A 26378-nucleotide genomic window follows, 5' to 3' on the forward strand; every position below is an offset into this window, starting at 1 on the left:
TTTGCTTGGACCATCCCTGTTCCCTTCTTGGTTTACCCTCTTTTGGGCTATTTTCTTCCTTTCTCCCTTCTCCCCTTATTGGGTGGTCTCTCTTGTATTCTTTGCCTTTTGTTGAATAAATTTTACCATTTAAAAAAAAAAAATATCTTAGGGAAATAATGGTGTTCATATGTGGATACAAATAAATCAATTACAGCTCCCTTGCCAATGTTGGTAGAAAATATAAATAGTGGTAACACTGGTGTTCTTATGTGTATAAATTTCCTATTTTGTCCCCTAAGGAATTTTTCCTATGGGTCCTACCACTAGGTAATATCTGGGGATGGAAGTGAGTGGGTGATGTAGGTGCAACCAAAGATAGGTAGAGATCACCCTAAATAATGTAAAATTGGAATTAAAAAATATATATATATAAATTCTAAACAATTTTTTTGTTAGGAAATTTTTTTAAACAGTTTATAAAATCTGCCACGTGGTACCTTAGTTAGATCTTAAATTTGTATTTGTATTGTTTAACAGAACCCTTGACTCATGTGGTATGTTTCAATGAAAATGTATTATTATGGATCAGGATCGTCTACAGGGAGGCGTGCGCTCAAGGGGCATCCAACGATTGAGCTGTACCACACACATCGGTGCACGCCTACGGATGTGTGCGATACAGCTCAACGGCTGGCAGCACCCTGGACGTGCTAGGCTCCTTGGGGATAAGCTAAATTCCATTATTACATCATGTGTCATAATCAATGGGTCAATATTGGTCAGGATTTGTACAGTTAGGAAAAAGATTTCGGCTTTGACTATGGCCAAAGCTAGCTGCACATTCCTCTACCAATTCAGTGGGTATATTTGTCTCACATCAACTATTTAATTTACACTATTTTTAGCCCCGGCATGACGAGCCAGGTCTCTTTGCCTCAGTAATATAATTTTCTATTTTCACCAAAAAAAAACAAAAAAAAAAACTATTTAATTTGGTAACAAGAGAAAAACAACTAAATGGTAACGATATAATTAAGATGGGACCAAGTTTTCCTTAATCCATGGTGAATGATAATCCATTCATCATGGTCTGAAAGATTGGCACTAGACAGTATCACAAGGTTATTTAGGATTTATATTGAAACCTTATAGGGGTTTGTGAACCCTAAAATAGAATTGTGATTTATATATATATATTTGGTTAAAGAAATTTGACTTATAGACAACCCAATAAGTGTAACCAATGGAATCAATATCAGCATCTTCTTGTGGCTGAAAAATTATGGAATGTACATCAAGCCTTCCTAAACGGGGTTGCCTAAATGAAAATTTGCTTTTTTTGGGTATTAGTTTCTTACATGTAATATCATAATTTTAGGCTTGATTATGGCCCTTATTGTTATTGATAACGCCTGATCTCAACTTAATCCAAGAAGTACTGATGATTTTTCCCCAATATCGACAGTCCTGCTCCTAACCCGAATCTTTTGGGAGTCATTTATATTGGAGGCCAATTTTATACTTTTAGGGATTAAAATTTCTCTATATTGTACTACGCGAGATGCTATATATAAGGGGTTAGGGCTTGTATCATTATCATCAGAATAGTGAAAGCTCATCTTATTGCTTGGCTGTGGACATAGCCCACCTCGGGTGAACCACGGAAATTGGTGATTTTTGTGTGTATGATCTCCTTCTTCAATTTTCTTTTGTGAATCGCTATTCTGCTGCATTGTAAATTCCTAACACTTATTACCTGTAATTATTCTTTACTTGTGTTCAAGTTGTTGGGATTGGAAAAACAACTTTTCCAACTTTCTCTTTGCGATGTGAGCAACACATGAAAAAAATAAGTGCAAAGAAAAAAATAAACAAAAACAAAAACATATACACAAAAGAAGCAAGAAATTTACGTGGTTTGGTAAAATCGCTTACGTCCCCAGAGTGAAATCCAACTTCCACTATGAATCAAGAAAAGATAAAATAATACAGCCCTTGCGATTGATACCCAAACCCAAGCATCCATGTACAATCTTCTCTCATCTCACATTCACTCTTCATTGGCTCCTTGCTTAATCCTTGTATACACGTTGCACCCATGTTATACCTCATGAACACTCACTTGGATCCTCAAATCTTGGCTCATCTCTTGGATCAACACTAGTCTCTTCTACTTTGTTTTTTTCTCTCTTTAGGAAAAACCCACTAACTCTCCTTCCTCTACCTTGTTGGGCAAGATTTCATTTTCTCTCTCCTTAGAGAAAAACTCACTAAAAACTTCTTCCAAAGTATCCCTCAAAAGACTCCATATTGCTAACTTCAACCACCAACTAGTTCCACTTATTTGGAAGACTCCACTCTTCCAATTCAAATGGACAACCCAAACTAAACCATTAAACCAACGTATCAATCAGTCTAGATAAAAACCATCAAATCCAACAAAAGTTTGCTAGTGATGCCATTAGGTTCAATCTAATTATACTTGTGTTAATGACTTAAAGGATTTTTTTTTTTTTTTGTTATTATTTATGTAAAATTTTAAATTGTTGAAAAAGTTAAACTTGTATTAATAGCTTAAGGATTTTAATGTTATTATTTATGTGAATTTCTAACTAAAAATGAATGAATTCTTTTATTATAATAAAACATCATGCAAATATGAGACTAATGTAACCAAGTTAGTTGGGTGCCTAATGTCTTTACATTAGTCTCTAATTGGACTAATGTGATACGGCATCAGCTTATTTCTTAGGTTGTTAAACCTTTATTTAGGTGACAAATCTAAAATCAAATTTTCCATTTAAAAGGATCAAGACTTTTTCTCCTTTAGGGAAAGGGAAAGGTCATTGTTCTGGCATGGGTGATTGGCACTCTCATTCCCAGTGCCCTGTTTGCTCTAGAGAGTGAAAATGCCATTCATGGAAATGACACCTGATTAGCATCCAAGTTGCTTAAAGTCACATAGTTTTGTTGTTCAATAATTTGATTCACCCACTTCTGCATCTTGCCTAGATACCCTGAAGTAGAAACTTGACCAAATAGACCAATAATTGGTCTGGAGTTCATGATTCACTACCATGGTTTAAGTAATCGGTATCGGATTGGTCAGGGTAAATCTACCTACAAAAAAATTCACCAAAAGTAAAAGTAAAACCCTCTAATACAGCTGATCCATATTGGTATCGTATCGATATCGGCATACCATTACCAATATTGATTACTTAAACCATGCCTACTACACCATGCCGTGCAAGCAACCCTCTCACTCCCCACCCCTAGTGGCCTTTGCATCCCATGCAGGGAACTTTTCTCCATTTTTTTAAAAATAATTCTTCAACCACACACACAGATCTCAAAGAAAAATGAATTCCTAACCTAAACTAGGAAAAGGTCATCTCAAACAAAAGTAGAAGAAAAACCACTTGAAAAAAAAAGCAGCTAAATGAGCTAGAGAAGCATATCTATAAGCAAAAATAAGGTAACAAGAAAAAAATGAGGTAAGAGGTCCAAATCCAACTAGAAGTCTAAAATCATACTATGGATTTTCATGAAGTCTTGTATCATAACCAAATCATCAGAATTTACCACACTACAACAAAGCCGCGCGAAACGATTTTTCCAAAGGAAGGTTTAACCATCACAAAACAATCATTGCAGAATGCATTTGCAAATCTTTTGTCACGGTTTCAGACATCTACCAGCCATGTGGATATTTTGGCACGGTAATTATTACTGCTTCGAACAACCATTTTCAGCAATTGAAAACCATCGGTAGAAGCTCTTCATTTATATGAAGTTCTTTAAATCATCTTTTTAGAGACGATTTGGTATATCCATAAAAGTTCTTCTAATGAATGTCTTATCGACAATTCCTAATGACCTTTTTTGCGACAATTTTTCTTTCTACACTGTTCCATAAAGATTCAACTGTTTAACCTTCTCACTTATGGGTTTCTTTCCCATCCCAATTGGATTTTTAGCGATGGCTCCTCTACCGTCGCTAATGGTTTACCCCACCAAAAAGAGGAAAAAAATAACTTTATTGCACATCAGTCAACAAATTACTATAAACTTGTTTTTACTATAGTATTTTCAATACTCAACCATAACAACAACTGACATAATATGACAAAAACATCAAAAAAATCTTTTCAAAACTACGAATAATTAGGAATAAATATTAACTACTACTCCAACGTTTAAATCTTGGTACCATAAACTAACCAATTTGCAAAAATACAAAGCACACTTTATTTACTCAAGTCAACTACTCAAAGCAAAAGATTTTCCCCTCGGCTACAAGGGTCTCGTCACCCCTAAGTTTTAGGGTTTGGTTTTCCTCTTTAACGAGGTATCCCTCCCATGAGAGGTGATCTACTGAATATTAAGGCTCTTTTCTTGTCAAGGATTGCAGTTTTGAGTAAGGATTTTAATCTCTTTATATCTATTGTTGTTCCTGAGTAGTTTTTTTTTTTTTTTGTTGTATGTTGTGTGTGAATCTCGATCTAGCAAAGTTTTTGTTTAGAGCGTGTAGTTAAGTCTTCAATGGAAGACGATCTGGATGCTTCTTTCTTTGCCCTCCCCTATTAATTTTGGCCTAGATCTCATGGTAACAAATCTGGATTTAGAAATCTGCAACAAAAATCCCTATGACGACCTGTAAACTTGGAACTTGTCAGTCATTGCTTCTCAGCTTAAGAGGATCTCTACCCCCAACCATCTTAAAATCATTTTCTACGGATTGGAATCTCTGCTGGGATCACATAGTCAGACAGTTCAGCATCAATCTTATCTAGATACAGATACTACAAGTTAGTGAAGTGTATTTGGCCCTATCGAGAGGGCCTTGGTTAATCAAGACCTGTCTGATTGCTTTGCAACCATGGAGCATGAAGATCCCTCCATAACAGCTCCACTTCGATTGGTGGGCATATGTGGTTTGATTGGACATGATCTAAGGAACTATAGTGTGCAGCAAGAGGAAGTCTATTTATGTTTGTTCTTGTTGTTCCAAGCTGAAGCCTACGCTACATATGCTCCAACTAGAGGGTGAGTTTTGAAGTTGTGGTGTTATTTATATGTTATGATGACGTTTAGGAGTGGTGAAGTTTAGTTGTTAGTGGTGTCGTTTATTATTAGAGGTGAAGTTTAGATGAAGTTGAGATTGGTCTACCATGGGAGGTCTTTTCTGTCCTTTATTTGTTTTAGTTGTATTAAACAATGACTCAATGAGTCACTAATAATATATATTACTTGCCTAGGCTCATGGTAAATTGATACACAACCGTGATCCCTTCTCTCTCTCCCTCCTATTCTACTTCTTTTCTCCTCTTCTTCTTCATAGATTCTGGTTATATATATATCAAACAATCAAATTGTTTTTTGCATTAATTTTGTAATTGTGAAAATCCTTTTTTACCCCTGATTTAAAGTACTTTTGGGAATAACACAAGGACAACCAAAAGAAGATTACATATTTTAAATACACATATAGAGGTGTCATTTAGCCAGTCCCAACGAGACCTATACATATTAGTTGATACGATACTAACCGATACTTAAAACCCTGCTCATATCTTTCACTGTACTGCATAAAAGCAACAAAAAGATGGAAGAGAAAAAAAGTGAGGAAAGAAAGAAGGAAAACTCGGCCAGGAATGCACATTTGCTTCCTCTACACTCATCTCTCTCTTTTTAAGTTACAGAACTAACTAGAGAAGAAAGAAAATATCAAATTCCCTTGCCATGAAATAGTTGTCTCCTTTCTCAAGTGGGTTTCAATAACCCTCTCCCATAACTTCATCATTTGACTCATTAACTTTATGCCTCTATAGTTATTACAGTTCTGAATATCTCCCTTGCTTTTATAAATTGAGACCACAATGCTTCTCCTCCATTCATTTGCCATTGTCTTAGTGGTCATAATCATGTTGAACAACTTGGTTAGTCACGATAGATCACAAAATCCTACAGCCTTCCACACCTCAATTGGGATCTCGTCAGGTCCTGGAGCTTTGCCTACTTTCATCTTTCTTATCGCTTCTTTAACTTCATGCATCCTAATTTTGTGTATATATCTATGCGAGGTGGTGTCCCTATGAATAATGTCGCTCTCCACAACCCAATCACTCGAGGAGTCTCCATTAAGAAGCCCATAGAAGTACTCTTTCCACCTCTCCTCAATGTCATCCTCCTTTATTAGTACTCTACCATCATCACTTTTAATACATCTAACATGGTCTAAATCTCTGGTTATCCTTTCTCTCACTTTAGTTATCTTATAAATTGCTATTTCCCCAGCCTTCAAATTCATATTATTATAGAAATCGTCATATTTCTTCGTCCTCCCTTTCCCCACAATTTTCTTATCTTCGTTTCAGGCAAGCTTGTATCTTGTTAGATCATTTACCTCTTTAGACTTTTGTCATGTTTTAAAACAAGCTTTCTTGATCTTAATGGCTGCTTGGACCTCATCATCCCACCACCATGTCTCTCTAGGAGCATGTCGAATGCCTCTCGTTTCCCCTAGAATCTCTTTAGCAACCTTCTTTATATAGGTTGTCATCTCGTCCCACATCGTATTGGGGTCTCCGTCAAGGTCCCACTTTCTTTGTTTGATCACTTTATCCGTAAATGGAATCAAGGTCTCTCCTTTTAGTCTCCATCACTTTATCTTAGGGCAAATAGGCTCACCTTGCCTACATTTCTGAGAAGTGAGGCACATGTCCAGGACCACCATTCTATATTGAGTGGTTAGGCTCTCCCCAGGATTAACCTTACAGTCTTTACAGAACAGTCTGTAAGACCTTCTTGTTAGGAAGAAATCTATTGGCCGGTATGACTCCTACTTTTGGAGATAACTACATGTTCCTCTCTTTTTGAAGAAAGTGTTCGCGATGGAAAGATCAAAGTAAATTGCCTTTAATGTGTTGAATACTTAAGTTAGTAGAATATATTTTTGAAGTGTTGATGCAGTAAACCCTATACAGATGTTTACAGATAGTGGAAGGGCTAAAACATTCCATCATTAAATCTCTTAAGTAATAAGCTACCACAATACCTTAAAAATCGCAGCGCCCCCCCCCCCCCCCCCTAAAAAAAAAAAAAACCTGAAATGAACCCATCACAAAAGCAACACTGGAAAATGTTGACTGAGTAATTACTATTGCCTCAAAAACTTGGCAATTCGTTCAAAAGCAGGTTCTTACAAATCAGGAGTAACAAAGAACCATTAGCATATGGAAACCTACAAAATTAGAAGTATGACTATTGATTCAAAAATCCCTATAGTGAAGATAGAACCTTTTCTGGGATAAAATGAAGCCCTTTATCTGGATAATCAGCGTCATATGTCTCCCCGAGAAGTGGATTTGCAATTTCTTCCATCAGTTGAAGCATCATATCCAGATACAGAAAATGCTGCTACATTAAGAACCCTCATCAGGCTGTTTCCCTAGAAAGTCCAATCAACAAGTGATTAGAAGTTGGAAAGACATACTAAATCACAAGTTTGTATATTTTTCAAGTTAATAAGGTATTATCACTAGCATTTCCAAGAGAATACATCTTCAACTGCAACTGATGTTTCATCAAATAGTGAAACAAATACAACAGTAACAATAATTAACACTTCCAGATCTAAATATTTCTAAAAGAAAAAACAAACACACTCTACTTCCATTCATTCATTATAACCTCAATTTTATTGCCAAAATATCCTCATGCTTGATAAAGCCTCAACCATATGTACATATTGAATTTTAGACCAGCTTAGTATCATCAAACTACAGACACCCAGAATTAATCAAGTTACCGAGAAACACTATAAAACAGAATAAGTATCGCTGCTTTTACTGGTCTGATTCCATCATTTGTGGATCCACCATGAACCCCTTCCCTCGGGCATGCACCAAGGTGAGTTAACATCTCCCTTGGGCCTAACATCAAGAGCAGAAGTCTGACATGGCAAAGATGAGAACCATCTTCATGGTTGCAAAAACATTACTAAAACAAGAGAATTTGTATCAATAGTTGAGGCAACACCTAAGGTCAATAGGTAGCACTATTCGACATTGTCATTGGCCGCAATTACAGGAAGTCGGGAATAGAAGAAAATTTAGACCCACATTATTCATGGGCCGACCCATGAAAGGGCTGTGGTATGATTTTTAAAAAAAACACTGTACGATCTGCAATCCACTAATTGTTTGTAGAAAGTACTGAAAGAGAGAAGATATATATAGAAGGAGATATATGAAAATGGAGATGGAAATTAAGAGAACATCATGAGAACAGCAGGACCAGCTACCCAACCCAATTGAGCTATTTCCCAAGCTAGAGAGAGAACACCAGACCCAATTACAGCAGTAATTATATGAGCACTTGCAGCGATCATCGTTCCTTCATTTCAAGATTCAAAAAAAACCCATAATCAAGAAAAAGATAAAAATGAAAATGGGGGAAGAAAAAAAAAGGGGGAAGCATGCATGAATCCATTAATTAATTAATTAATACCAGTTTGTTTTTCTCGACCATCATCATCCATGTTCTTTCCAGTGTATCCCTTCTCCATTATCTCATGAGAAGCATGTTCCATGAACAACCCACTCTTCTTCTGCAACTCTACAGCCATCTCTTTCTCCTCTCCTCCTAACTACCACGAATTGTTTGTAGAAAGTACTGAAAGAGAGAAGATATATATAGAAGGAGATATATGAAAATGGAGATGGAAATTAAGAAGCAAGAAGCAATAAAAGAGCCAGATTTCAGGTCAAGGAGCACTTCGACCAAAACCGAATGAATGCAGCAGATTCTCTGTCACACCCCAAACCACCCCCTGGGAGGATCGGGCGGGTGACCCAGATGTCGAACCACATCCGCCAAACCCCAAGGATTCAGAAGCAGTATTTACATGTCACAAACCACACAATGAGGGTACAAGTATAATAAATGATTATCAGAGTGCAACGGAAGATAAAAGAAAAACTACCCAAAAGATAGATTATATTAATTACTGTCAGATCCCAAGTACCTATGTTATATCATATACATATCCATTTATATTCAAAGTACAGTACACAAAAAAAAAGATTACGCTTCCGAAAGGATGGAAGCAATAAACCTACAAGATCTTCACGAGACAGCAAGTACGGAAGTTCTACAGCTTCATCAACAGCTTTACCACACATTGGTAAGCGAATCAGTACCTGCAAAATCATCTAAAGAAACAATCCACGAGGGATGAGCTCCACCGAGCCCAGCAAATGAATAATAAATCATACAAGCAGGTACAACCATCATCATCATCAATCTATATGCCGGATTCAATTTTATTACTCTAGTCCACCTAACATCACAATTAAGTCACTAGGTATATGCTATTTGCAATGACTCGAGCAACATCCTCAGTCGCTCCTGTTTCGATCTTCGGATGCCACCTCAATCATTGCGGGTGGAACCCGCACTGGGATCAGGAGCACCGACTCCCTCCCTTGGCAGACCCCAAGTTAACCACGTCAACCTGACCTGGCTTCTGCTGCCCTCGGCTGTTCAGGAGGCCATGATTACCCAACACATGCACCCCTGTTGGGAAGGGTTGTAGCATAAAGGTATGTTCGCCTAGCCCAATGATCTACATGATAAGTATGAGTTGAGTGGTGTCAACCGTATCCCATTCTACGGGCTACCACAAACCTCATTTCCAGTATGAAATGCACGGTGCTCCCGCAGCCCATACTACAGCTCACCATGCCTTTCATTTCCAAGCCGTCTATTACGGCATCTAATCTAACAGCTCACATAGCATGCATTTTAGTCATTAATTATGTTATCAACATGCTCATAATCACAATCCACAGTTACATCTGAAATTTCAATATCCGAAAGCAAATAAATAACAATGTAACACAGATATAAATAATGAAAAGTAATTTTGTCATCTTTGGCATGTTCGCAAGGTTACACCTACAAGGATGATCCAATATCCACTCACCTTGACTATGCTCTGCCGGATCCAAAGACTGTTGGCCCACAAGAGTGCACGGATACGCGTCGTCGGGCGAACAATCAAAGCCTAGGTAAATAAATTAGAAAATTACATTAATACACACTAAATTGCCCTAGGAAACTAGGGGTGACCTTGGTCAATCTTCCAGACCAAAGCATGACTCAAAACTGCCATGACAGCAGCAGTGGTCGATTGGCACTGGTCTGTTCAATGGACCAGTGGCAATGGACCAATAGGCTGCAGTGGCCAAAAATCAAAAGGGGTTTGAAGCTTTTAAACCCAAAAGGTTCCTAGGTACTATTTTAGATAATTAAAGGGGTTAGGGTCATGTTACTCAACCATATTTCGTACTGGTTGATTGGACTGGTCTATCATGGACCGGTGGCAATCAACCCATTGCTCCAGGTGTAGGAACAGGGCTGGAAAGATATGTTTTGCATTGGGGTTTATACCAAAGGCTCTAAAAAGAGTGTTCCAAACCTTGGGGTAGGTCTGAGACAGCTCAGGGTTAGGTTCCTGGCAGTGGTTGTTTGGTATTGGTCCATTCAATGGACCAGTGGCAATGGGCCAGTAGGGGTTTCAGACACAGAATTGGAAGGGGTTCACACCAGAGGTTTTAGATGACTCTGTGGTAGTTCTAACAGTGGTTTAGGTCATAGTTCCATACTAGATATGAGTTTGGTTGCCCGAGACCTGTCCCGGGATGCCAGATGGGCTCAAAACAGAGGTGCAGTGCACTATTTTTAGCTGAGATTTCATGTGGGACCCTATGCAAGGCATCACAGACCTAAGGGTAAGCCTGGGGTATCACAGGTTTCAAATTACTGTAGTGGTCGATTGGTACTGGTCCATCCAATGGACCAGTGCAAGTTCAGTTCGAAAATTTAAATGTTTGAGCTGTTTTGGCTTGGATCTGAGGATCAAAGGGTTGCATGGATGATCAGGACATATCATTGGGTTCCATGCATGCTAATCTACATGTCCATGGTGGAATTTCAAACATGCATGGGAGTTTGGGGTTTTTGGCTATTATGGACAGCATGCATGGCTTTGTATGCAAGAAAATAGCTAAAAGCAGGTTATAACTATGCTAAAATAATTCTGTTTCAGAGAATAGAGCCAAATACCATCATGCATCTAAAATAACCATGTCCAATCACTTAGCCTCATGATCTAGGTATGCTATATGGCTTGGCAATTGAACAACTAAGTCTGAAATCTGTAGGCACAGCATATATTCTTTATGAAAAAGGATAGATAATAGGCCAAGCATGGCAGATTTACATTTGCATGCAAGGCTCTAAGCAAGAAAAGGTAGTAGAACATGCTTAACTTTGTAGACACATGAAGGCATGGCTGTACAGCCAACAGCAGAGAAGCTTTTAAGATTATAGCCAGGGAAAATGGAAGATACAGCAGAGAACAGCTGGGTTTGGAGCTTACCTTAATGGGTCCAAGCTCAAGGAGGGTTTCCAAGCCTTCTCCTCTCCTCTCTTCTCTTCTCGTTCTCTTTCTCCTTCTCTTCTTTCTCTTCAACGAATTAGGCAAGGGAGGGTTTTTGGTCCAAGGCTGGCTTATACATAAGCCCAGCCACTAAGGGCTGTTTGCCTAAAACAGTTTCTATGGGGAATGCATTTTTAGAATTCATTCTAAAATGCAATTGGCTTCAAATGGTCCCCACATGATCACATTGCTAGGGTAATACCCCCACAAGTCATTTTAGGCACGGGGAGGTGATCCGGGGTGCGAAACATTGGGCCCCACGCATCTGATATGGATTTTGAGCAGTACTATAGTACTGGTCGATCCAATTGGTTGATCCAATAGACCAGTAGGGATGGACCAATAGGTAAATCCCTGCTGTTTTTGCACTGGGCCCCACCAAGGTCTGTGCCATGCCAAGGGCATTATCCTTGCACCATTTGTGGTCATTAATCCCAGTTTAAACATTTATAATGAATTTTAATCCTGTTTTGGTTAAGCAAGGTCTGTACCTTAGGTTGCCCATCATCAGGTGTATGGAACAGCTACACAGGTCTGGTAGTTGCCTCCGAATCGGTAAGTATGACATCACTGGAGATTCCCCTTCAAAAATGATTACCGGGTTGGTGCACCACGGGTTGCTAGTGGGTAAGACCGAGGATCCATCGGGTTCCGGACCTACATTCGGAGTTCGGGTCAGGGTTTGGGCACGGGCGTAACATTCTCACTCACTCTCTCTCCTCCTCCTCTGTTCTGAGCCAACCAATATAAGGAGAGAATTGATTATTTTTAGTAGTTCCGAGTCCCTTTGTTCATGACAGCCCCCGACTCTCCAAGGTAATTCTTACACTATGTACGATCTGCAATCCTCTCACTTTTGCTTTTCCTCTCTCCAAGGTTAGAATTCTCTCCTCGGTCCCCACTCCCCAGTCTGTGTAGCCATCACCATGATGTTCACTCAGCTGATCATCAAAGAGAGTGGAGCGGTGGGGGATGTACACCTACCATTCCAGCCGTGGAGAAGAAAGGAGAGGGATTGGGGCGAGGGTTGCACAGAGGGGGTGGGGTTGGGGAAAGGGGGCTGCAGAGAGGAGAGGTTGCATAAAATACGCTGAAGTGATTTTAGCAAAACAGCTACTCGCCTATTTCGAGATTTCGACTCCAATTGATTTCTATTTCCCAAAAATAGGATGCAAAATAACTACCAAATACTAGCAAAAAAATGAAATAAAAAGGGCTCGCACAGTACACAAGGCTCCCGCCACTGCGGGGTCTAGGGAGGGTCATAATGTATGCAGCCTCACCCCCACTTCACGGAGCGACTGTTTCCCGACTTGCAAAAATTGAAATTTAACCAAAGAGAGCCTTTGTGATGAATAATCAAACCATAGGAAAAAAAATTTCTCTGGGATGCTCCCATATCAGAAAGAGTTTAAGGAAGGGTCTGCAGTGAGAATAAAAGGTGGAATAGATGAAACAGGGCATCTAGGTATTCAGAATAAAATAGAGTTATATACTGATAAATAGAGACGGCGGCTCATCATGTGTAATTTTATCTACAGGTTTCCAAGATCTTTAAGAGCACATCCATTGGCTGTGATGTAAGTCTCAAGTCTCAATGATATTTGAAGCTATTTTGGAGCTTTGACATAAACTGACAGAAAAATACAACAGCTGAGATCATACGTTAAAGCAAGCCTACACCCTAGTCAATTCAAGGGTGGTGCTGTAACTACAAGGCACATGGCAAGTAATAGGTGCTAACTCTTATTTACTGCAATAATTTAATTACCAGTAAATTTGAGAAATTTTTAAAATAATAGTTACTTCTTTGTCATGGTAGTGACAGTATATAGTAAATCAACAACCATGTGTGAAGGGAATATGCCAAGAAAACTATTGCAAGACATGTGGTAAACAATGTTTAGCATCAGCAAATCACAGAGGTATTTGTCGCAAACAATATCTTCATAACCATAAAAATAAAAGAAATGCCATTAGTTCATGTGATAAACTTACCTGCTTACCCATTCATTAGCCCAATCGAAAAGGTATGAACATTCCAGAACTTCAAAACATTTTTGTACAGAAGATAAGGGCTCATTAAAATAAACTGGAAGACACACTTTGGTGAGATCCTTTCCAACGTTATCTTTAACCATTGACCAGAGACCGACTCCTTTCTCCTTTTCAACAGGATCCGGCAACTTCTTACACCGCTTAGCATAAGGATAGTTAGTTCTAACATATTTAACTGAAGGATCGATACCATCTTCTGAGCCAACAGTGTAAAGGGCATCATCATCAGAATCAAATAATGACCTCCGAATATCTGAACCACTACTCTTAAAAGAACTTGATGAGAGAAAATCCGGTGTATCAAAGAAGGTGCATTGTCAGCATCATCTGTTTCTTCCTCAATGTCATGCCTTTCATTATAGAAATCATCAGTCACTAGCACTTCCTTCTGAAAATATCAATTCAGCAAAAAAGCATAGACCTGCGGAAACATTTCACAGAGGAAATTTTGAAAAATTAATAAATAAGCATAAAAAAATAAGAGAATAATCATCTACTCCATATTTCATCTTTTCTTTGAGAAGGTAAGAAATATAATGAATCACAAAATGAGCAACCTGTACACTCAAGATGCTGTACAAAAGGTATCTATCCACATAGGACTCTACAAAAAAAAAACCAACAGCTTGCATCATTACTAGATCCAAACCACAACCCAACCCAAAGGTGTTACCCTACCCATTTTCAAAAACATTCTTCCCATATACAAAAACTTCTAGACCCGTTAAACTGTAGCACCACAAAACACCATGTAGACACCAGCCTCATTTCCATATACAAAAAAGTGTGAGCCTATTCCATTATATAATGATCTCCACGTTCCAGCAGATCTTACAATAAGGATGGGAATTAACTCAACACATTCAGATCCATGAAACAACTAAAATTATTGAAACCACAAGTACAAAGATGTTGGCGTCTGGATTGCATACAGTGAGTCCAACAACGCACAAGATCAGAAACTTTAACTTGTCTTCATTCACCCATGCTAGTGATATGCCTCTTATTATGGGTTTAGTTCCTAATGAAGTTGCAAAGCCAAATTCCAATCATCAAAAATCAACTGCCTTAAAATAGCCAGACTGTACAAAGCAATACAACAGTAACTAAAAAGGCACATAACATCCAGCCACGTAGTCTTCATGATGAAAATTTAAGTTATAAAACAAAATGGAGGCCCATCCAGTCAATCATGGAGTAGAAAATAAAGTCTTATCGTCTCAAAAACCATCAAATCAGCCTTTTAAATCTTATTCCACCACTTAACAGGAAAACAATGAATAAAATTGAATTATGTAACTGATGGGCCATAATTTATCCCAACCAATCTCCAAGCGACACATGTCCCACCAGACCAGGTCCTGCTTGTCTACCCAGAACTCGGGTCAGGATCATGAGCTCGGGATAATCCAACATAGCCAGAATGGTTAATTGACTCAACCCAGCCAGGGACCCCGGTCAGGTCAAAAGCACACTTCCTGCGTGATTTTAGTCATGATTTCGGCATGATCCTAGTCGATACACGTGTCGACCAGAGATTGTGCCACCAAGGATGATATGAAACCAATATTATTGTCTAGGATCAGGCAAAACTTGCATATCGTATAGAATCCATAACCTATAAATAGCCATGCCTAGCCAAGGTATAGGGACTTAATTCCACTCTTTCTTGCTCAAGTTCTTCAGCTTGGGATTTTTATCTTTTGCAAGCTCTGACTTAAGCATCGGAGTGTACTAACCGGCTCAGGCCGACACTTCTTTGTCTTTTGTTGTTTACCTGTGCAGGACGACCCGACCAGGTGGACTGCAGCTCGAGTCAGAATTTGTCACAACAGTAACTAAGAGCTAGCTTTGACAGTTTTTATTGAAATTAAAAGGAAAACAAAATCAAGTTCAAGTGAAACTAACATAAACAGACATTATCATCGGACTGGTGTATCACGTTTGGCAACAAATCAAACAGTTCTATTTTGTGAATCCATACCACTGTCTTTGTCTTGCCTCAACCTTTAAGAATCTCCCTTATGTCTTTGGCTCTCGTCAACCATTGTATTCTCCAAATCAACTTTTTCTGTCTACACAATAAATTATACAAAAAAGGATTTTTTTTTAGGAGACGACTATCAAGAAATTCTGAGCTAACAGAACCTTGAGTATAGATGTTATAAATCCACTGAAAGCTTTCTAGTAAACACCAGAAATATGTGAAGACTGTAACTACAAACCTCTCTCCATAGAATGTGACTGTTTTATATGTGATTTAACAATGTGCCTACAGCCATGAAGAAATACCCTCACTGGGCTCAGTGTTATGCTTAACACTACTTAACAGTAACTACTGCAATGAGCTACAACCCCTGGTTTACACATCTACAACTGTAAAGGTGCAACCACAACTGTCAAGGAGATACAACCCCTCTGTGTTCAGTGCCACTGGACACCCAGAATACAAATAATAATTTGATTGTTACAATATCCCAATAAAGCTCAAATTAGCCTAGGCATTTCATCATATATGTTGTCTTAGCACTAGTACATATGAATATGGAAATACAAACTAGAATGGATACCTTCAACCAATATGACTCATTCTCCTTGAGTCTTCTTTGCTGCCGGAGCTTCAACCGAGTCGTCACTTGGAGATTCTTGAAAGCTTCACATAAACCCTAAGTTTGTCCTTCCTCATCTACTTCTCCATCTCTTCTTCTTCTTCTCGTCCTTACTTTTCAACAGCCCTTGAATGTATTCTTGAATGCTCTAGCCAAACCTCAATAGGCTGTCTTCAATGGCATGGGGCCAATAGGAGTTCTGGGGAAGTTTTTTCTTCTTCTTTTTTAGCCTTTTTCAAAAACCCTGAGTGTCTTCTTGAATGCTTTCCAACAAATCATTACTTGAATGCTTGAATCAACAATGAAGCATAAAAGATTTGGGGATTCTTGAGTTACTCATCAATGGAGCTTCCTCACCTCATAAATCACTACTCTTAAGCATAAAGACATCTCCCATAAGTTCTCTCTTGAAGCCCTAGGTCCCTTATACAACCCCCAATAAAAAAAGCCACTTAAAACCCCAAAAGACATCTCCCATAAGTTCTCCCCCATAGATCTAACTTTTTGATGTTTTGAGCTTCCACAAATTCCGACTTAAGGACAACTCAAAAAATCAGTAAAGTTAATGCATGTACAGAAACACCATTGAAATAGTGGTCTGAAACAGTATGGACCACAAGAGTTGTCCAGCCTATAACTTCGTCATTCAACCTGGGATTCGCCTGATTCTTGCGCCACATTAAAGATACCTTGAAGGTCAACAATATCTCCTTTGAGGTTCAATCCAGAATATGCAAAACATCGTTGAAACTGGGGGTTTGAAATCGCAGGATGAGCAGAAACAGAGTTCTGAACTTCCAAGGCATTCCTGATGTTCGAACCATAATTTTCAACCCAGACATCCAATAAACATAATTCCAGTTGCCACTGCAATCTGACTTGATTTCCTAAAAATCTCATGTTTATCAATTCATGGTCCGATCAACATAAGAGAAGATACAACTCATTCAATATTTCAATCTAATGCCCTGACATGAAACCTAAAATTTGCTCACTTCAAACAAGGTATCTACCTTCTCAACTCCATCAAGAAACATCACCTCATGCACTCTAGGACTTGCACCTGCCTCCTCATAATGCCAAACACATTTGACAACTGCCACTCATGATGATGCCAACTGCTCCATGTCTTCCATTCTTGCCTCTACTATTGCTCAATGCCTATGGATGACAGTCGACCTCATTTGCAGACTTCCTCATCCAGCTGCTCATAACACCCATGATGACTACAACATCTCCATAGCTTCCCTGGTCTTCCAGCCTAGCTGACCATATGTCACATCATCAACATGCTTTGTTTGACAACGAAGATCAGCTCTGCTCTTCCACAGTAAACTTCCCTAGAGCCCAGAAGCTTCCAGCTGGCCAACACCTTCATAAACCTTCTCACCTCACACTGGTAAACCACTCAATGCTCTTGCATGCTTGCTCAGTCAAATTTACATGCTTTACTCTTGACTGAGTGTGTTGACAACAATTACAACACTAGCACAATGCATCATGTGTTCAACAGTGGCAAACCCAAACTATAAGTTATTTACGCAGCATCAACTGAGTAACTACAAACAGAAAATGCGAGACATCCCCTTAAGAAACTCAATCAAAGAAAAGAAAATAGAGTTTTTGTTCAACTAGGCATTGAGTTTCATCTAGAAACAAAGGATTCACCTCTTTTTATGCTCAAAATAAAACCGTAACTAGAGAAGAAATCTGTAACGGGAAATGAATAGTGTATTAGATACCAATTCTTGGAAGAATTAACATTCAAAGAACCATGAAGTTGTGTCATTAAAACATAACAGACTGACATAACTGATCATCAACTTAACATAACACATTGTGGATGTGGTACAATCTCGAGCCACAGATTATAGATTCACATCAAGAAGCTTCTCACATTGAACTATGTTTGTTGAAAAGCATTGCTATTAAAACTGCAAATAGAGACTATTCTAACGCATCTCATTGAGACCCACATGCAGTTCACATCTAAATATAAATATAGTTCATCTATCTTTCATTTCCTTATCCAATCTGCATACCAGGAGCCGAAAAAACTATTGGTGTAACGACCTGATCTCAGACAGGGTAAAAGGTACTGCTCTCACGGGCATAGATCAAATGATCGTTAACTTTCTCATTCAAATACCTAAACTCCCATACACACACATCATACACAGCAGAAGTCTTTCAAACTAAAAGTTGGGTTATACTATTGAAATACAAACATTTAAACACTGGCGGCAATTTTGTACATAATCAAAAACAATTTAATTACATGTCCATTACTAATTATCTTCATTACACCATTAATACAAAACTGGATACATCACAAGTATCCCCACAAACTTTCAAGTCCTATTTCTACAGATTTGAACATCTCGGGCAACTACAGTCCACTGTATCCAGTGTCATACATACATACCTCCAACCTCATCATCTGTAAATCAACATTTATAAAGGAGTGAGCTGAAAGCTCAGTGAGGTGAACATGCTACAATACGTTAAGTGTACAAGCGCATATACAATAATGAGCAGAAAAGTTTATTACTTAGGTTAAATCTAGTGATTAGTGAACTACTGAATGTGCACATAAAAGCTGAGGTCAGCCAGGCCTCGCATCACTACATCTACTCATGTATCCCAGTCACTGCAGCCTGGGAAGGATATGATGCGGCAAAACTCATAGATAGGCGAACTACTCCATGTTACCCGGTCACCAGGAGCACCGGGGAGGACATGCTCTAGAATTAAGTCGATCTCTCTGACAGGCCTTTTGTTTTGAGGGGGGGGGGGAGAGGGGGGAAGACTGCAACAACAATTTTTCCCATTTCATTGATCAAAAAGAGGAAAATTATAGTTGCAAATGTATCAATAAACCCCATGCAAAAAATGTCTGAGCTATACATGAAGAAACCCTTCTTTTCTTAACTGCATTATCTATTCAAACCTGCAGGCAGCTCGTTTTAAATGTGGTGCAGTTCTAGCATATTTCAAAACTTGTTTTTAAATTCTCTAAAATTCTCATGCACAAAAAATTTGATAATGATTTATTGTGTATAATTTCAGTTATATTCTCCGAATTAGGTAGCATTTGCTACTCCGATTACTAATAAGAATAGGATTCTGTTTTCCTAAGCCTGCAAAACTAGCATTCATATAACTATTGCAACTAGGATTCTTAATAACATTGTTGCAGATCAACTAGACAGGTACTCCAAAAAGTACCAACAAAGGGTGTTCTGGTTCAGCACAATAACCTGATCGTGGGTTCTATTTAGGATTTATTTTATTGTTTTAAATAGTTCCTCATAAGGCTTGAAGATTCTTTATAAATTCCAAGCCAGTTTGATGTTTATTTAATAAAAATCATAGTTGCATTAGGACTATTCCTACAGCCTGGCGTAAAGTTGTTTTGTTTATTTAAAACTCCTTTTGTCAAGGCTTGTTTCCTATTGGCTGCTAGTAATCCTATGGCCATTATGATTCAAGTTTTAAGTTTTCTATTTAAATATGTAAGGCTCTAGGAGCTCCCTACGATTTTTGAATAAATATTTTCTTGGCTTTGGCTATATGAAATATGAACTGTGAGACACAGGTTTTGCTATTGTGAGAAACAGCAGCCCATCAGTGAGACTCTGAAGTCGACTGGAGGGATTCTGATCAAGATCAGTTTGATCATATCCCCTTCTTCTTCTTCTTACCTACAGTTATAAGTAAATACAGATGTTGTTAATCTAATTTCTGCTCTTGTTTTCTGTCATTAAAGGTTTCATAATTGTGATCAATGGGAAGAAACTGGGTTAAATTTGTTTCAGTTTGATTGCTGTTCATACACCTGGCGGTACCCCTATTTTGGGTGAATTCCTGCTGCAAATAGGAGACCTCTCCTAGGGGCATCTAACCCTTAGATTAGACTGAGGTTTAGATGTTTGTTCCTCGCTTCATAAGGAACATACAGTCCAAATTTGATTCTGATCTGACCCTTAGATTGACAGTTCTTGAAGTTCCTAAATTTCTGGAACTGCACTTGCTATTTCTGAAACATACCCTGCACAGCCTTATCCATCCTTTAGATTTGTATTAAGTTTAGGGGAATTTATTCGACTCATCAGACCTTCATTCGACCAAGGTTTGAGGGTAATCAGATCTTTTATTCTGGTTTTAAGAAGTAGTTTGTGATCCTGTCTATTGATTTGCCTAACACCTGTTGATAGGTTGAGTCAACTTCATTAAACATGCTCTTTGAATTATTGGACTTCCAGAAGTAGTGACTACAGAAATAATAGGCCATCATGACCGAGTTACACATACATTAACCAAGGCAGCAGTTGACAGATTGCATATTCCCTCAAAAGAAACATTCCATGAATGCATAAACAGAAGCCTTTGTAGTTATCTAACAACACTAACTATGGGATGAGTAGGCATGGGCATCCCCCAAAGCCATTAGCTGGATTAATTGTAGTTTTCCTACACTGCAGTTCATTTGGTTTCTCCTACAGAATGCAACATGTGTTCCAAATTAAATAAATTCAATCAGTTTCTCCAATAGAATGCAGTATCTTTCTCAAGTGTAAGAAGTTCAAGCCCTGACAACATATAAGCAAAGGAGCTCTGACTAATAAAAGGGCCAGATGGGAGCACCCACCCTCATTCAGCAGTCTGAAAAGGAACATATAGTGGTCCCACCATGGGTAAAAAACACAAATCTTTTAATGAACCAACATAGAAGTTTACATCTACTTTGAGCTCTAAGAAATTATAAAACTCCTCCATGATCCCTTATCAAACTAATAGATATTGAAGAGGCAATCACCAACCCTACATTCTTTTGTTGATGCACCACTTAATATTCCAATATGGTATTCTTTGGATGAATAATTTATTGAGAAGAATTACTGTAACAGCCAAAAACTGTGCCAGCTCAAGTCAATGACCAACACATCGAGGAAATGAAGAAAGAAATCCATCATTTGAGCATTGTACCGTTAGTCAACTTGTTGATAATGTCGCCTTAAAACTTCTGTTATAATGTAAATCCAGTTACTTTCAGAGGCATACATTTATAGAAAGTAGGCCACAAGAGTACAGATATCTATTTGTCACAAGCATGCTACTTTATACAAGTCAACTCATACCAAGCATACCCCATAGAAATAACACACTACCAAAATTTAAATTTGAGAGAGAGAAAGAGAAAACAAGGTTAGAACATCAATACGAGAATAAGTAGGCAATTGGAAATGGATGTCTTTCTAGAGGTGTTCTAGAAGCATCAGTATCCAATCTGTATCAGATGCACATTTGATAACTAAAAGAACATTGTAGTTGTAATACAAGCAACAGAATTGACAACTAGAGATTCAAGAGGAATAATGCATAACATTTTATACAATACATTGGGCAGAACATAGTACAATGACAAAAATTAAAACCCTCTGCCACTTCATGACAATTTTCTTTTAGCTTTTAGATAGTCACCCAACAACCAAATGAACTGACAGACAATCTAAAGAAATTCTCCATCAGGCTATCAACATTCTGAACGATCACTGGAAGACCAAGGGGGAAAAAAAGAAAGAAAAAGAAAATCCTAATAAAAAAAATTGCACTCATTCAATAGCCTAATTCATACGACACAAATTTAAGTTGAGCAAACGGAACAGTCTCTTCGAGGTGGAAGAGATAAATTTCAATCAGCAACTACAATTATAAGTATGCTGCTGGCATTGATCGTAAAATTTAACCCACTGACGAAATGGACACGGATTTATTTTGGGTAGACTTTAGTATTTAAAGTTTAAACCAACATACCGTAAGACTCCATCCCAAATTTTAGTTGCAATACCGCTCCATTTTCTTTCCTCTGTTCCAGAGTTTCATTGAAAATAAATAGTAAAGGAATTGTATTTATCCAAAAGAATCTGGCACATACTATCAAACTTTTTCACAATAACTTTGCGCTTTATTGATCTTGTTGATGCCGTAAATTCATCATAATTATATTACAAAATATACATTTAAGTTCAAAGACTGGTCCATATCTGAACCTCTATACAAAATGAACAGAACAAATAATTTAACAGATCCTCACAACTCTAAAAGTTGATCCGGTGGAAGAAAAAAAAAACAAAAAAATGACACACCTCTTTGCCTACAACCTTGTAATGGGGACGTCATGAAAAGTACTCGGAGAAGAAACCGAAGAAGAACTCTGAATTCGATTGGCAAGTTGTTTTTTACGAATCATGATATGTACCTCTAACTGTCGCAATGTGTCGATGAGGATACACTGTTTCTGCTTGAGAAGCACAAGCTGGTTCTGAAGAGCCGAGAATTCACTCCTCATGATCTGCTCGCTATCTTGAATTGCCGCTTCGCTTACGCCCGCCTCCAACAGCCTCTGCCTCAACTTCTCTGTTGAGACCACTACATTGTCTATAGGAGCCAATAACTCGCTGTTCGACATCCTTGGGAACATGTTCTTCACAGCCTGCAATGCCTCCATCCATGCTGTTCTATCCTCCTTTGTCGCAGCCCTCAAATGCAACTTTTTTGTGCCAGAAAAGATCGAGAATCTCTTGTCATCCGATTTGCTCTCGCGGATCGACGAAACCTAGAGAAAACCAACAGAATTACGATTTGAAAACTTAAATCTCTGATTAAAATCAAAATAGAACAGAAAGAGAGACCTTGAGGTGAATTACACCCGAGGGCTTCCGGCGAAGTTGGGATTGGCCATTCTTGGGGCGACTAATTTGACGGAGTGATTCTTCTCCAATGATCTTCGATCCATTCTCGGTTTCTTGATTGACAAAGATTTTGTCAGGTCCATGAATCTTGTAATAAGACAAAACACCATCTTGAAGAACTAACCACCTCGGCCTCCAACCTTTTCCATAATTCACCCACTTATAGAGAATTCCACAGATAACTTTACCAATTATATCGATGGTCTTCAAACTATCCCGGTGATCAGATAATTGATGTGGATTAGAAGAAATCTTCGACAATAACTCCATCGAGGGAAGAACACTGAAATCTCCACTCCCGTTATTTTATAGTTGTGGCCGTAAGAGCGAATTCGGTTCGGAAACCGTCGAGACGCAGCAGAAGGGATGCATTAGAAAACGGTTCAGATCATTTCACGGTTAGGGAAACAAAGCCAACTTTGATTCGCCGGAATCCATCGCTGGTTGGGTGGTGGTTCGGCGGAGATATTTGATTTGCTTTGATGGCAGACTATAATTGGAAGAGAACCGAAAGCCACGTTTGCTTCGTAGAAATGCAGAACACGTGGACGGTTTTGCTTATTTGTATTTATCTATAAATATATTTATATGCACAGCGAGAGAGAGAAAGAGAGACGCGATTACGAAAACTCCGCCTTCACAAGCACGAAACGGACTTTTTCGCCGGCGGTTTAAGAATCCCGGCAGAATGGCGAAGCCACAAAGTCCAGCTTCCAGAACGACAATAAAGGATTGGTGACGTTTAAATATAGACGAAGGGAAAAGTAACGCTCACCGGTGATGTGTAAAAGATCAACGGATGCGGATATGGATACGCTATAACTGTCCGAAAAGCTATATTTACATGTAAACGGATAAATTATCTGATCCGCATTCATGTCCATATTCATTTTGCACTATCCGAATCTGTTTGAAAATTATTCGATTGCAGATGCAGATATGGCACTATTCAAGCCGAATTTACATCTTATTCCCATGACACTTATTTATCATCATCACTTAATTTGGAAGGTTCGCCTTATAAGACCTTTTTTCCCAGCACCATCACCTGATTTGGAAAGTTCGTCTTGTAAAACCTTCTTGTAATTAATCACCATAACTAATTCAAAAGGTTCGCCTTGTAAGACCTTCTTGTAACCATTTTTACTTAATTCAAAAGATTCATCTTGTAATTAGACCTTCATTGTCATTATCATTGTCTGATTCAAAAGCTTCACCTTGTAAGACCTTCTTGTAATCACCATTACCTAATTCTGAAAGTTCGCCTTGTAAGACTTTATTGCCATCACCACCATCCTGATTCGAAAGGTTCATCTTATAAGACCTTCTTGTCACCAACATCCGATTCGGAAGGTTCACTTTGTAATAAGACCTTCATTAACATTACCAACATTGGTATGGTTTTCCTTGTAAGATCTTCTTGCAGTCACCATCACTTGATTTGGAAGGTTCACCTTGTGACACCTTCTTGTAATCACCAACCACCTGTGCCACTGTCACTATTACTATTACCACCATCTTTCTTTTTCTTCCGCTCCCAGTAATTGTCATATCCAATAAATCATTGTATTGCTACTTGGAACCATCAAACCATCGTCCATCATAAATCATTGTTTGATATGATGTTATTAATCTATTGCATTCATGTATCTCTTCTAGACTATGTTTAGTTGCAAGGGGAATAAAAGGGAAGGAAAGTAAAAATTTCCATACCTTAAAAAAAATGTTTGTAATAACTACACCATGTGATTGTATAAATTACTAAAATTTCATACCATATTTAGTAATGATACGTTTTACATGTAATTTTTATTTTACTTTTTAAACCAAAGGGAATTGGATGCAAATTAAAGTGAAATTTAATAACCAAATATGGAATGATTTGGAGTAAGTAATATAGTCACATGAAGTAATGATTACAAAAGTTTTCTATTTAAGTTTAAAATTTTCACTTCCCTTCCCTTTAATTTCTCATACAACCAAACGGAGCAGTAGTGTCATTTCCCTATATGTAATTTGTCTGTCGATTCAAAGAAATTGATAGTTGTGACATACCATATCCGTAGCCATGCACTGGGGATTTACATTATTTTTGTTGTACCTAGCCGTAGGATAAATTGTCATGATTTTTGCCCTATAATCATCTTCTCGTAGATCATTGTTTGTCATAATGTTACTGGTAGATCTATTAAATTTATGTATCTCTTGCATATGCCAGTTCCACATATGCGGTGTATCAAACGATTCAAAGAATTGATAACCCCATCATACCATATCCGTCGTTATGTTCTAGAGATTTCCATTATTTTTGTTATAGCAAGTCTTATGATAAATTGATATGATTTTCACCATGTTTTTCTCATGCATGGGAAGAGCTTTTCTACTCCCCTTGTGATAAAATTAGAATTTTGATATGATTTTCACCATGTTTTTCTCATGCATGGGAAGAGCTTTTCTGCTCCCTTGTGATAAAATTAGAATTATTCCTTTGACTTTCTTCGATTGCATGCCCTCAGTCAAAGGGGACATTCTATAAACACTAAATTTTGTCACCTTGAGAATTCTATCGACTGTGATAACTAAAGTCTCCTAGAATCTCATCAAAAATCTTAATCTCAGAAAATATAAAGGGTTTCCTTAGAAAATGATCAAAATACCCCTATAATGGATTTAAGCTTCAAATCTTTACCATAATGGCCCCAAACTTTGCATACTAATGCATTTCATCATTACAGACCATGCCATAAAAAATGGTGCAAAGGTGACACCGTTTGGACATTATTTCATCAAAACACTTGTTTCACAAATCCTTCTCTTTGAACACAGTCAAACATAGAGTTTTGGCTGTGTTCCCGACTAAATCTCTGCTTAATTCTTGCATCATTGGATAGTACTTTTAAAAATCTTTCCAACTACATCTATTTTGTGAAAATCAGACTTATGATTGGAAAGAAATGATTTTTTTAAGTTAAGGGTAAAAGACTAAACAAATTAAAAGGAAGAAATATAATAAATTAAATGAATAAATAACTAATAATAATAATTAATGTTGGTTTAACCCTGTAAATAGAAAGGGATGGCTTTCGTACCTCCATCCTCTTTGATTCGTGACAAAAATAGGGGGGGGGTCTCTAGTGAATTGTCGAGAGATGGATCAAAGTTCTCACTTTTAGGACTTGCTAGCTAGATGAGGGTTAGGACTGATATGTGTCTTTCTATTTGTTTGTAGGGAAAAATCTATATTTGACTTGACAATGGATAAGGTAGGGGTTTTCCCATATCTTTGGCTAGGTTCAAAGTTACGTGTTGGAAAGCTTTTATACACTTAGTTTCGTCCGTTCAAAGGCGAGTCTCTTTATATTTGGACCATTCTTAATCCATTTTATTTTTTTTTGATAAAAGACCATTCCTAATCTTACTATTTTTATTAAGTAGTAGATACATATATAATGAAAATAATAAATC

At 37.9% G+C, this 26378-nt stretch overlaps 1 protein-coding gene across 1 annotated transcript; it reads right to left on the minus strand.

Annotated features, from left to right (window-relative positions):
• Positions 1-22164: 22164 nt before the first annotated feature.
• Positions 22165-24431, minus strand: LOC122654941 (oxysterol-binding protein-related protein 1C). The gene is made up of 3 exons (XM_043849196.1): positions 24301-24431; positions 22854-23196; positions 22165-22777 (listed from the first exon to the last, which is right to left on the minus strand). Exons 1-3 carry the CDS (start codon positions 24429-24431, stop codon positions 22316-22318), a joined length of 936 nt encoding a protein of 311 aa, XP_043705131.1. The 3' UTR covers positions 22165-22315.
• Between the last annotated feature and the right edge of the window lie 1947 nt (positions 24432-26378).

The sequence above is a fragment of the Telopea speciosissima genome, chromosome 3 (genome assembly GCF_018873765.1).
Source record: "Telopea speciosissima isolate NSW1024214 ecotype Mountain lineage chromosome 3, Tspe_v1, whole genome shotgun sequence".
Lineage (NCBI taxonomy): Eukaryota > Viridiplantae > Streptophyta > Magnoliopsida > Proteales > Proteaceae > Telopea > Telopea speciosissima.

Bases quoted from the DNA above. Each gene is read 5' to 3' on its own strand.
- LOC122654941 (XM_043849196.1), bottom strand. From the start codon at position 24,431: ATGGTGGTAATAGTAATAGTGACAGTGGCACAGGTGGTTGGTGATTAC. The intron at 23,197-24,300 runs GTAATGTTAATG...TGGAGATTTCAG, and splicing joins GGAAAACCATACCAATGTTG to TGTTCTTCCCTCGATGGAGT. The intron at 22,778-22,853 runs GTCTCTCTTTCT...GGTTTTCTCTAG, and splicing joins CGGGTGTAATTCACCTCAAG to GTTTCGTCGATCCGCGAGAG.